Source organism: Salmo salar, chromosome 18 (assembly GCF_965601325.2).
Source record: "Salmo salar chromosome 18, fSalSal1, whole genome shotgun sequence".
Classification (NCBI taxonomy): Eukaryota; Metazoa; Chordata; class Actinopteri; order Salmoniformes; family Salmonidae; genus Salmo; species Salmo salar.
The window spans coordinates 63,354,571-63,367,817 of record NC_138308.1 but is presented as its reverse complement, the minus strand read 5'-3'; the positions used below and the strand labels follow the sequence as shown (position 1 = coordinate 63,367,817).

Below are 13,247 nucleotides of genomic sequence, written 5' to 3'. Positions count from 1 at the left end.
CCTACCTTCAAACTCAGTGCCTCTTTGCTTGACATCATGGGAAAATCAAAAGAAATCAGCAAAGACCTCAGAAAAATAATTGTAGACCTCCACAAGTCTGGCTCATCCTTAGGAGCAATTTACAAACGCCTGAAAATACCACGTTCATCTGTACAAACAATAGTTGGCAAGTATAAACACCAGGGGACCACGCAGCCGTCATACCGCTCAGGAAAGAGACGGGTTCTGACTCCTAGAGATTAACGTACTTTGGTGCGAGAATTGCAAATCAATCCCAGAACAACAGCAAAGGACCTTGTGAAGATGCTGGAGGAAACCGGTACAAAAGTATCTATATCCACAGTAAAACGAGTCTTATATCGACATATCCTGAAAGGCCGCTCAGCAAGGAAGAAGCCACTCCTCCAAAACCGCCATAAAAAAGCCAGACTACGGTTTGCGACTGCACATGGGGACAAAGATCGTACTTTTTGGAGAAATGTCCTCTGGTCTGATGAAACAAAAATAGAACTGTTTGGCCATAATGACCATTTATGTTTGGAGAAAAAAAGGGGGAGGCTTGCAAGCCAAAGGACACCATCCCAAGCGTGAAGCACGGGGGTGGCAGAATGTTGTGGGGGTGCTTTGCTGCAGGAGGGACTGGTGCACTTCACAAATTCGATGGCATCTTGAGGCAGGATAATTATGTGGATATATTGAAGCAACATCTCAAGGCATCAGTCAGGAAGTTAAAGCTTGGTTGCAAATGGGTCTTCCAAATGGACAATGACCCCAAGCATAATTCCAAAGTTGTGGCAAAATGGCTTAAGGACAACAAAGTCAAGGTATTGGAGTGGCCATCAGATAGCCCTGACCTCAATCCCATAGAAAATGTGTGGGCAGAACTGAAAAAGCGTGTGCGAGCAAGGAGGCCTACAAACCTGACTCAGTTACACCAGCTCTGTCAGGAGGAATGGACCAAAATTCGCCCAACTTATTGTGGAAGGCTACCCATAACGTTTGACCCAAGTTAAAGGCAATGCTACCAAATACTAATCGAGTGTATGTAAACTTCTGACCCACTGGGAATGTGATACATGCATACAAATGCATCCTTCTCTCAACTGTGATTCTGACATTTCACATTCTTAAAATAAAGTGGTGATCCTAACTGACCTAAGACAGGGAATTTGTACTAGGATTAAATGTCAGGAGTTGTGAAACTGAGTTTAAATATATTTGGCTAAGGTGTATGTGAACTTCCGACTTCAACTGTACACACACACGGTACCAGTCAAAAGTTTGGACACCTACTCAATCAAGGGTTTGAAGAATAATAGTGAAGACATCAACACTATGAAGTAACACACATGGAATCATGTAGTATCCAAAAAGGTGTTAAACAAATCAAAATATAATTTTGCCACCCTTTGCCTTGACAACTATGCACACTTGACATTCTCTTAACCAGCTTCATGAGGTAGTCACCTGCAATGCTTTTCTAACAGTCTTGAAGGAGTTCCCACATATGCTGAACTTTTTGGCTGCTTTTACATCACTCTGCGGTCCAACTCATCCCAAACCATCTCAATTGGTTGAGGTCAGGTGATTGTGGAGGCCAGGTCATCTGATGTAGCATTCCATCACTTTTTTTTTTTGTCAAATAGCCCATGTACAGCCTGGAGGTGTGTTTTGGGTCATTGTCCTGTTGAAAAACAAATGATAGTCCCAGTAAGCGCAAACCAGATGGGATGGTGTATCGCTGCAAAATGCTGTGTGCTGTGCGAAGTGTGCCTTGGAATTCTAAATAAATCACTGACCGTGTCACCAGCAAAGCACCATCACACCTCCATGCTTCACAGTGAGAACCACACATTCAGAGATCATCTGTTCACCTACTCTGCGTCTCACAAAGACACGGCGGTTGGAATTAAAAATCTCATTTGTACTCATCAGACCAAAGGACAGATTTCCACCTGTCTAATGTCCATTGCTCATGTTTCTTGGCACAAGCAAGTCTCTTCTTCTTATTGGTGTCCTTTAGTAGTGGTTTCTTTGCAGTAATTCGACCATGAAGGCCTGATTCACGCAGTCTCCTCTGAACCGTTGATGTTGAGATGTCTGATACTTGAACTCTGAAGCATTTATTTGGGCTGCATTCTAATTGCCCATTTCTGAGGCTGTTAACTATAATGAATTTATCCTCTGCAGCAGAGGTAACTCTGGGGCTTCCTTCCCTGTGGCGGTCCTCATGAGAGCCAGTTTCATCATAGTGCTTGGTTTTTGCGACTGCACTTGAAACTTTCAAAGTTCTTTCTGGATTGACTGATCTTCATGTCCTTAAAGTAATGATGGACTGTTGTTTCTCTTTGCTTATTTGAGCTGTTTTTGCCATATTATGGACTTAGCCCTATTTGGTATACCACTCCTACCTTGTCACAACACAACTGATTGGCTCAAATGTATTAATTTGTGAAATTTCTTTGATTCTTAACTTTCAACAAGGCACACCTGTTCATTGAAATGCATTCCAGGTGACTACCTCATGAAGCTGGTTGAGAGCATACCAAGCGTGTGCAAAGCTGTCATCAAGGCGAAGGTTGGCTACTTTGAAGAATCTGAAACATATATTTAGATTTAACACTTTTTGTTACTACATGTTTTCCATGTTATTTCATAGTTTTGTTTTCTTCACTATTATTCTACAATGTAGAAAATAGTAAGAAATTAAGAAAAACCCTGGTTTGAGTAGGTGTCCAAACTTTTGACTGGTACTGTATATATATTTGCTCCCATTTCAGTGAACTGAACCATTGCGAAGGCCTAGATTAACAGCCAATTTATGCTTTGGCGGAAAATGTGATAGGAGGCTCCATATGGAGGGTGTGATGCAATTGCGGAGCCTCCAGAGGCCAACTCGAGCTCCGTACCGCATCGCCATGCGCCTCCCAAATATTTTTACAATGCGGAGGGCTCTGAATAGCTCGGCATTGACATGAAAGCCAGCAGTAGTGGGAGGAGAATCGTTTGATCAGGTTAAGGTTTTTTTCTTCTGGTTATCTAGATATCTGGCGCCCTGTTATTTCATCAAACCGTAAGCTTAAAGCATCAGACAAGCTCAATGCATATAGTTGATTTTATTAAAACACATAGGGCTATACAGTGCCTTCAAAGTATTCAGACCCCTTGACTTTTTCCATATTTTGTTACATTACAGCCTTCTTCTAAAATTGATTTTAAATAGTTTTTTCCCCCATCACTGTGAAACGCTCCCTAAAACACTTCAGCAAGCAGGCCTTTCTAATCGACCTGGCCCGGGTATCCTGGAAGGATATTGACCTCATTCCGTCAGTAGAGGATCCCTGGTTATTCTTTAAGTGCTTTCCTCACCATGTTAAATAAGCATGCCCCATTCAAAAAATGTAGAACCAGGAACAGATATAGCCCTTGGTTCACTCCAGACCTGACTGCCCTTGACCAGCACAAACATCCTGTGGCGTACTGCGTTAGCATCGAGTAGCCCCCACGATATGCAACTTTTCAGGGAAGTTAGGAACCAATACACACAGGCAGTTAGGAAAGCAAAGGCTAGCTTTTTCAAACAGAAATTTGCATCCTGTAGCACAAACTCCAAAAAGTTCTGGGACACTGTAAAGTCCATGGAGAACAAGAGTACCTCCTCCCAGCTGCCCACTGCACTGAGGCTAGGAAACACTGTCACCACCGATAAATCCACGATAATTGAGAATTTCAATAAGCATTTTTCTACGGCTGGCAATGCTTTCTACCCCGGTCCACAGCCCTGCACCCACCACACACAGCATATTTCCCAAGCCTCCCCCATTTTTCCTTCACCCAAATCCAGATAGCTGCTGATCTGAAAGAGTTGCAAAATCTGGACCCCTACAAATCAGCCGGGCTAGACAATCTGGACCCTCTCTTTCTAAAATGATCTGCTGAAATTGTTGCAACCCCTATTACTAGCCTGTTCAACCTCTTTCCTATCGTCTGAGATCCCCAAAGACTAGCAAGCTGCCGCGGTCATCCCCCTCTTCAAAGGGGGAGACACTCGAGGCCCAAACTGCTACAGAAAGGCAGGGTAGGATAGATATAGGTCTAAGGTCTTCGAAAGCCAAGTTAACAAACAGATCACCAACCATTTCGAATCCCACCGTACCTTCTCCGCTATGCAATCTGCTTTCCGAGCTGGTCATGGGTGCACCTCAGCCACGCTCAAGGTCCTAAACGATATCATAACCGCCATCGATAAAAGACAGTGCTGTGCAGCTGTATTCATCGACCTGGCCAAGGCTTTCGACTCTGTCAATCACCATATTCTTATCTGCAGACTCAACAGCCTTGGTTTCTCAAATGACTGCCTCGCCAACTACTTCTCCGACAGAGTTCAGTGTGTCAAATCGGAGGGCCTGTTGTCCGGACCTCTGGCACTCTCTATGGGGGTGCCACAGGGTTCAATTCTCGGGCCGACTCTTTTTCTCTGTATACATCAATGATGTCGCTCTTTCTGCTGGTGATTCTCTGATCCACCTCGACGCAGACGTCATTCAGTATACTTCTGGCGCTTCTTTGGACACTGTTAACCTCTATGGGCTAGGTGGGACGCTTGCCAATGATGGGTGTGGCGCGAATTACAAATTCCTCAAAAATACAAAAACTTCAATTTTTCAAACATATGACTATTTTACACCATTTTAAAGACAAGACTCTCCTTTATCTAACCACACTGTCCGATTTCAAAAAGGCTTTACAACGAAAGCAAAACATTAGATTTTGTCAGCAGAGTACCAAGCCAGAAATAATCAGACACCCATTTTTCAAGCCAGCATATAATGTCACCAAAACCCAGAAGACAGCTAAATGCAGCACTCACCTTTGATGATCTTCATCAGATGACAACCCTAGGACATTATGTTATACAATACATGCATGTTTTGTTCAATCAAGTTCATATTTATATCAAAAACCAGCTTTTTACATTAGCATGTGACGTTCAGAACTAGCATACCCCCCGCAAACTTCCGGGGAATTCGCTAACATTTTACTAAATTACTCACGATAAATGTTCACAAAAAGCATAACAATTATTTTAAGAATTATAGATACAGACCTCCTCTATGCACTCGATATGTCCGATTTTAAAATAGCTTTTTGGTGAAAGCACATTTTGCAATATTCTAAGTACATAGCCCAGGCATCACGGGCTCGCTATTTAGACACCCGGCAAGTTTAGCACTCACCATAATCATATTTACTATTATAAAAGTTTGATTACCTTTTGTTGTCTTCGTCAGAATGCACACCCAGGACTGCTACTTCAATAACAAATGTTGGTTTGGTCCAAAATAATCCATCGTTATATCCGAATAGCGGCGTTTTGATCGTGCGTTCCAGACACTATCCGAAATAGTAAAGAAGTGTCACGCGCATGGCGCAATTCGTGACAATAAAATTCTAAACATTCCATTACCGTACTTCGAAGCATATCAACCGCTGTTTAAAATCAATTTTTACGACATTTTTCTCGTAGAAAAGCGATAATATTCCGACAGGGAATCTCCTTTTCGGCAAACAGAGGAAAAAATCCCAAAGGCGGGGGCGGTCGGGGTCACGCGCATAAGCCCAGTGTCCCTTGATCGGCCACTTGAGAAAGGCGATAATGTGTTTCAGCCTGGGGCTGGAATGACGACATTCTGTTTTTTCCCGGGCTCTGAGCGCCTATGGACGACGTGGGAAGTGTCACGTTAGAGCAGAGATCCTTAGTAAATGATAGAGATGGAAAAGAAGTTCAAGAAATGGTCAGACAGGCCACTTCCTGTAAAGGAATCTCTCAGGTTTTGACCTGCCATTTGAGTTCTGTTATACTCACAGACACCATTCAAACAGTTTTAGAAAATTTAGGGTGTTTTCTATCCATATGTAATAAGTATATGCATATTCTAGTTACTGGGTAGGAGTGGTAACCAGATTAAATCGGGTATGTTTTTTATCCAGCCGTGTCAATACTGCCCCCTAGCCCTAACAGGTTAACTAACCTCCAGGCGAGCTTCAATGCCATACAACTCTCCTTCCGTGGCCTCCAACTGCTCTTAAATGCAAGTAAAACTAAATGCATGTTCTTCAACCGATCGCTGCCCGCCTGTCCAGCATCACTGCTCTGGACGGTTCTGACTTAGAATATGTGGACAACTACAAATACCTAGGTGTCTGGTTAGACTGTAAACTCTCCTTCGACTCACATTAAGCATTTCCAAAATTAAATCTAGGATTGGCTTCCTATTTCGCAAAAAAAGCATCCTTCACTCATGCTGCCAAATATACCCTCGTAAAACTGACTATCCTACTGATCCTCGACTTCGGCGATGTCATTTACAAAGTAACCTCCAACACTCTACTCAACAAATTGGATGCAGTCTATCACAGTGCCATCCGTTTTGTCACCAAAGCCCCATATACTGCCCACCACTGCGACCTGTATGCTCTAGTTGGCTGACCCTCGCTTCATATTCGTCGCCAAACCCACTGGCTCCAGGTCATCTATAAGTCTTTGCTAGGGAAAGCCCCGCCTTCTCAGCTCACTGGTCACCCCAAAAGCCAATTCCTCCTTTCGTCGCCTTTCCTTCCAGTTCTCTGCTGCCAATGACTGGAACGAACTGCAAAAATCACTGAAGCTGGAGACTCTTAATCTTCCTCACTAGCTTTAAGCACCAGCTGTCAGAGCAGCTCACAGATCACTGCGCCTGTACATAGACCATCTGTAAATTTGCCCATCCAACTACCTCATCCTCATACTGTTATTTAACTTATTTTGCTCCTTTGCACCCCAGTATCTTTACTTGCACACTCATCTTCTGCACATCTATCACTCCAGTGTTTAATTGCTATATTGTAATTATTTCGCCACTATGGCCATACAACTCTGCCTTTACCTCCCTTATCCTACCTCATTTGCACACACTGTATATAGACTTTTTTATTTTGTATTATTGACTGTATGTTTGTTTATTCCATGTGTAACTCTGTTGTTTGTGTCGCACAGCTTTGCTTTGTCTTGGCCAGGTCACAGTTGTAAATGAGACCTTGTTCTCAACTAGCCTACCTGGTGAAATAAATAAAATGTAAAAAATTCAGACCCTTTACTAAGTACTTCGTTCAAGCACCATTGGCAGCGTTTTACAGCCTCGGGTCTTCTAGGGTATGACGCTACAAGCTTGGCTCACCTGTAGTTGGGGAGTTTCTCCCATTTCTCTGCAGACCCTCTCAAGCTCTGTTTGGATGGGGAGCGTTGCTGCACGGCTATTTTCAGGTCTCTCCAGAGATGTTCGAACGGGTTCAAGTCCGGAGACTTGTCCTGGAGTCACTCCTGTGTTGTCTTGGCTGTGTCCTTAGGGTTGTTGTCCTGTTGGAAGGTTAACCTTCACCCAAGTCTGAGGTCCAGAGGATCTCTCTGTACTTTGCTCCGTTCATCTTTCCCTCGATCCTGACTAGTCTCCTAGTCCCTGCCACTGAAAAACATCCCCACAGCATGATGCTGCCACCAACATGCATCACCGTAGGGATGGTGCCAGGTTTCCTCCAGATGTGGCACTTGGCATTCAGGCCAAAGAGTTCATTCTTGGTTTCATCAGATCAGAGAATCTTGTTTCTCATGGTCTGAGAGTCCTTTAGGCCAGGCAGCCAACTCTAGGAAGATTCTTGGTGGTTCCGAACTTCCATTTTAAGGATGATGGAGGCCATTGTGTTCTTGGGGACCTTCAATGCTGCAGACATTTTCTGGTACCCTTCCCCAGATCTGTGTCTCGACATAATCCTGTCTCGGAGCTCTACGGACAATTCCTTCGACCTCATGGCTTGGTTTTTGCTCTGATGTGCACTGTCAACTGTGGGACTTTATATAGACGTGTGCCGTTCCAAATCATGTCCAATCAATTGAATTTACCACAGGTGGACTCAAATCAAGTTGTAGAAACATCAAGGATGATCAATTGAAACAGGATGCACCTGAACAAAATGTCTAATCTCATAGCAAATTTTTTTTTCTTTTTAATACATTTCTAAAAATGGCTAAATCTGTTCGCTTTGTCATTATGCGGTATTGTGTGTAGATTGTGTAAAAACATTTATTTAATCCATTTTAGAATAAGGCTGTAACGTAATAAAATTTAGAAAAAGGGAAGGGGTCTGAATACTTTCCGAATGCACTGTACATGGAAAAATACATGTTTAAACATTTCAACCAATCAATTGGTCATTGGTCGAGAACACTTTCGGTTGACCCATTTTTTTTTTTTGTCGGGGACAGCCCTAGTCTGTTTGTTTATTTTATTTATTTATACTTTTTGAATTTTGCAGGGCAAATTTTTTAAATGACTTCCCTGTTTTGAATAAAGGTAAATACAATGTATACCATTTTTTACATCTTTAAATCAGAAATGGTAGTAGACGGTGGAAAAAGTACCCAATTGTCATACTTGAGTAAAAGTAAAGATGACTTAATAGAAAATTACATAAGTAAAAGTGAGTCACCCAGTAAAATACTATTTGAGTACAAGTCTAAACGTATTTGGTTTTAAATATACTTAAATATCAAAAGTGAATGTAATTGATCAAATATTCTTATGTATCAAAAAGTAAAAGTGTAAATCATTGCTAATTCCTTATTAAGCAAACCAGATGGCACAATTTTATTTTTTTATTTGCGGCTTGCCAGGGGCACACTCGAACACTCGCATCATTTACAAACGAAGCATTTTTGTTTAGTGAGGTCGTCAGATCAGAGACAGTAGGGATGACCAGGGATGTTCTCTTGATAAGTGTGTAAATTGGACCCTTTTCCTGTCCTGCTAAGCATTCAAAATGTAATGAGAACTCTTCGCTGTCAGGGAAAATGTATGGCGTAAAAATAAAAAGTACATTATTTCCTTTAGGAATGTAGTCAAAAAGTATTTTAAAGTATTTTTACTGAAGTACTTTACACCACTAGTAGTAGACCCCCCCCCCAAAAATGCAGCCTTGCTCATACCCAACTATTTTAAATACTGTAGGCTACTAAAATCATTCCAAAAGGCACAATTATGCACTTTAGCCAGGCTTTAGGACCATACGGATGGGAAGGCTGTTTGTCCAAACCCAAACATCAATCTCAACTATCCTATCAAGAGTTGTTTGTGTTGTGACAATTAGGTCGGCTTTAGAGCGCATCCAGCGCATCTTTTTAGAGCATTGGTTCAGAGGTGGAAGATGGCTGTAGATGGCTAGGTAACTGCTGTTTGTCTTCACTTGAAATTAAATTTACGTTTTTAATCCCGGTGGTAAACTCGTTTGTAGAAGTGAATTGCTGTATGACGTATTTGTAGAATATTAGGTCCCCTATCGACTGACATGACTCTTCCAGTCATAACAGTTGCCGACCCCTGGTTTAACCCCACCAAAACCCCAAATATAAGCTTGTTTTACACCATTGTTTGTTGTTCAATTTTAAACACTGTATAGCTTCAAAACATGTTTAAAACTATCATGTTGATATCATGGATGGTTAGTCCTTGCATCCATAGCTCTGTCTGAATGGCAGTGTGGTTACATTTTTACAACCCCATCCCTAAGCTGTTTACCCGAATAGGTGGCGAACTGCAGATTGCCACCATAATCGCATCGTTCTTCAACTGGTCATTCAGTACAGAACCGTTTCCATTCAATAAATGTTGAACACTGTTCTGTTGTACTGTCTTTGTGAAAGTTTTGTAAAGTCTTGCAGGACAACCCTCTTTTGAAATTTGTTGTAATCAAAAATGTTTGGTCGCATAGATGTTATTACGGGTATAGCGAAATGCTTGTGTTCTTAGCTCCAACAGTGCAGTAATATCTAACAATACACACATCTAAAAGTAAAAGAATGAAATTAAGAAATATATATAAATATGTTGGAGTCCGGATTATAGTCCCCACTCGGGACTCCCGAGTGGCGCAGCGGTCTAGGGCACTGCATCTCAGTACTTGAAGCGTCACTACAGACATCCTGGTTCGAATCCAGGCTGTATCACAACCGGCCATGATTGGGAGTACCATAGGGCGGCACACAATTGGCCCAGCGTTGTACGGGTTTGGCCGGTGTAGGCTGTCATTGTAAATAAGAATTTGTTCTTAAGACTTGCCTAGTTTAAATAAAGGTTAAATAAAAAAGTATTAAAATATACAGTATATAAATATGTGTGATGGGATGTATGGATAGAATATCTGTAGGATAGAATAGTGTAAATATATATAACAGTTGCATAGGATGGCATTGACTAGAATACAGAATTTACATATGAAATGAGAAAAAACATGTAAACAATATTAAAAATGACCAGTGTTCCATTATTAAAGTGGCCACTGATTCTATGTACATAGGGCAGCAGCCTCTAAGGTGCAGGGTTGAGTAGCCGGGTGGTAGCCTGCTAGTGACAGTGACTAAGTTCAGGGCAGGGTACTGGGTGGAGGCTGGCTAGTGATGGCTATTTAACAGTCTGATAGCCTTGAGATAGAAGTTGTTTTTCAGTCTCTCGATCCCAGCTTTGATGCACCTGTACTGACCTTGCCTTCTGGATGATAGCGGGGTGAACAGGCCGTGGCTCGGGTGGTTGATGTCTTTTGATCCTTTTGGTCTTCCTGTGACAGCTGGTGCTGTAGGTGTCCTGGAGGGCATGCAGTGTGCCCCCGGTGATGCGTTGGGCAGATTGCACCACCCTCTGTAGAGCCCTGCGGTTGCTAGCGGTGCAGTTCCTGTACCAGGCGGTGATACAGCCCGACAGGATGCTCTCAATGGTGCATCTGTAAAAGTTTGTGCGTCTTCGGGGCCAAGCCAAATGTATTCAGCCTCCTGAGGTTGAAGACACGCTGTTGCACCGCCTTCACCACTTTGTCTGTGTGGCTGGACCATTTCAGATTGTCAGTAATGTGTACGCCGAGGAACTTAAAGCTTTTCACCTTCTCCACTGCGGCCCTGTAGATGTGCTCCCTCTGCTGAATCCATAGTGGTGAAACTTCCACGTCCGGTTGCGAACAACACATACGTTAATTCAAACAAACACTGTTTATTTTTCATTGGACATCAATGCACGTGTGATAGAGCGGCAGAGGATGTACTACGATTTTTTTTGTACCTTGATGCTTCTCTCCACTGTCTTAAACAAAACAAAGACAGCAAATGCTCCTGGGTGCAGCCAGTAGTGCCGTTTCCCCTAATGCGGATCTCAGCTTTAAAGGGATAGTGCACGATTTTTTAAAGCACATTTTCTACTTAAAGAAACTCATGGATACCATTTCTATGTCTCTGCGTGCTGCTTGAACTAGTGTTTAGCGCAATGATTGGAAGTGTTCAGGATCAGCTAGCATGCTAATTGATCCCAAAGACGTCCAGTCATTGCACTAAAAGGATACCATTGTAATATAGTTTGGGCTGAAAACTAAAACTATCAAATACATAAGTATGCAGAATATAGGCCTATATCATAAAAACTTGTCGATTAGGTTGCATTTTGAGTGAAACATTCCCCGTCAAGGCACTCAGTGGTGTTGTCATCAAAATTAGAGCTGTCATTTACATGTTGTGAGTTGCATTAGCAGAATGTGATGCTCATATTTAAGGTCTATGATATCAGTCAGGTGTTGTGTAGAGGGATCTACCTTTCTATTTTCACTGTACCTATGTTGGAAGCCTACTCTAATGTCTCTACCTTTCCTTTATATTTCTCCTCAGTGGGTACCTCATGGGTTGAAGATGGACACAACACATTACGAAGACAGAATGGTGAAGGACTGCCAAAGATTTACGCTTCAATTGATTTAAGCTGGCCTAAAACGTTATGATAATACAGATTTAAATTGCAAATAAAGAATTGACAGTAACATCTGTCCCTGGCAATAAGCCTTTGACCATGTTTGAGTGATGTATTAAATGTCACAAGGTGCATCTCAATAGTCAAGAGGCTTCCTATCCTCATCTCCTTTCCTTCCACTAAATGGTGTGATGGAATTCTCATATTGCTAACCTGTCTTCAGTTCAGTAATGCAGATGGCGAGAATATGTGGAGACAAAGCCACTATAGACCATTGAGATGCACCCATTGGAAGGAGGGACACTTTCCCTATTATAAATCTGAATGAGCAGTAAATTTGTGGGTTGTTGGGGTTATTGATAAAGAATGGTCTACAAAACATTACATCTTCCTAAATGCCTTCCAACATGTCACTGTTGTGTGTCTATTAGGAACTTAGATGTTATTTCCTGAAAGCTTCTCATTCTCTAATCACATTTTTTATAATATACTAGTAATATCCTTCTTACTTAAATGGATTCTTCGGTACTTTTGTAATCTTTTTAACCAGTAGTTCTGAAAGTTGTGCTCACAAGCCAAAAGTGGACCCCAAAAATTGTGCACTACGTCATTGCTCTGCTGTGTGCAAATCTTGCTAGCTGTCAGTCATATGGCGAGCGGCTGAAGCTACTTGGTGAACTCAAATTTCTATTGGGCTGGCCCACGTAGGGGAAAATGCAGGGGAAATGGCGCAGCACAGCTTCCAGAAAAACGTTTAAACTAGGAATTCTGTGGCTAATTGAGAAGATCATAATTCTCAGGGGTTAAAGTTCTGTCACTGTGACAGATTTCCATCATATGGATGACTCATTTCACTCCAGGTTACACTTGCATGTCTAAAGCCAGACAAAATATTTAAAAATGATAATGGAGCTATACATTTTCAAATTACTGCCCATTTTAATGGCCCGCAAATTGATCATGACAGACAAATTGGTCATCAAAAAATCGGTCATTCGAGGCCTCCTGAGTGGCACAGTGGTCTAAGGCACAGATCCCAGGCTGGCTGTGACCTGGAGCCCCTCCCCCTCCAAAGTATAGGTTACTGTAGCCTACTGACAACATTTCATGTGTGATTCAGAAATTAGGGAGTGTCACGCCTTCTCCCACTCCAGCACTTGACATCGCTGGTTTACTAACATCAGTCTTGGCACCCCATCATTATGCACACCTAGACACTCCCCTGATTACTTCCCCTTTATCTAGTACTCTGTAGCCTCACTCATCAGGCAGTATTGGTTCTGTTTTCTTGTCCAGACACTTCTCTTTTTTTGTATCTCTTCATGTTTGTTACTATTAAACTCACCATCTGCTGCCTGACTCCCTGCATCTCCATTAGAGATTTTTAATTAGAGAAGAATGGATTCACTTTTTCAATGCTAGTTAGAGACTATA

General features: G+C 42.1%; 1 protein-coding gene across 1 annotated transcript in view; it reads left to right on the top strand.

Moving 5' to 3' along the window:
* LOC106577458 (oligosaccharyltransferase complex subunit ostc) overlaps positions 1–13,172 on the top strand; it is a 44,171-nt gene extending 30,999 nt beyond the window's left edge. The window contains exon 4 of the mRNA XM_014155454.3: positions 11,735–13,172. Within this exon, the coding sequence (XP_014010929.1) occupies positions 11,735–11,753 (19 nt within the window). The 3' untranslated portion in view covers positions 11,754–13,172. The remainder of the gene's footprint in view (positions 1–11,734) is intronic.
* Positions 13,173–13,247: the final 75 nt, after the last annotated feature.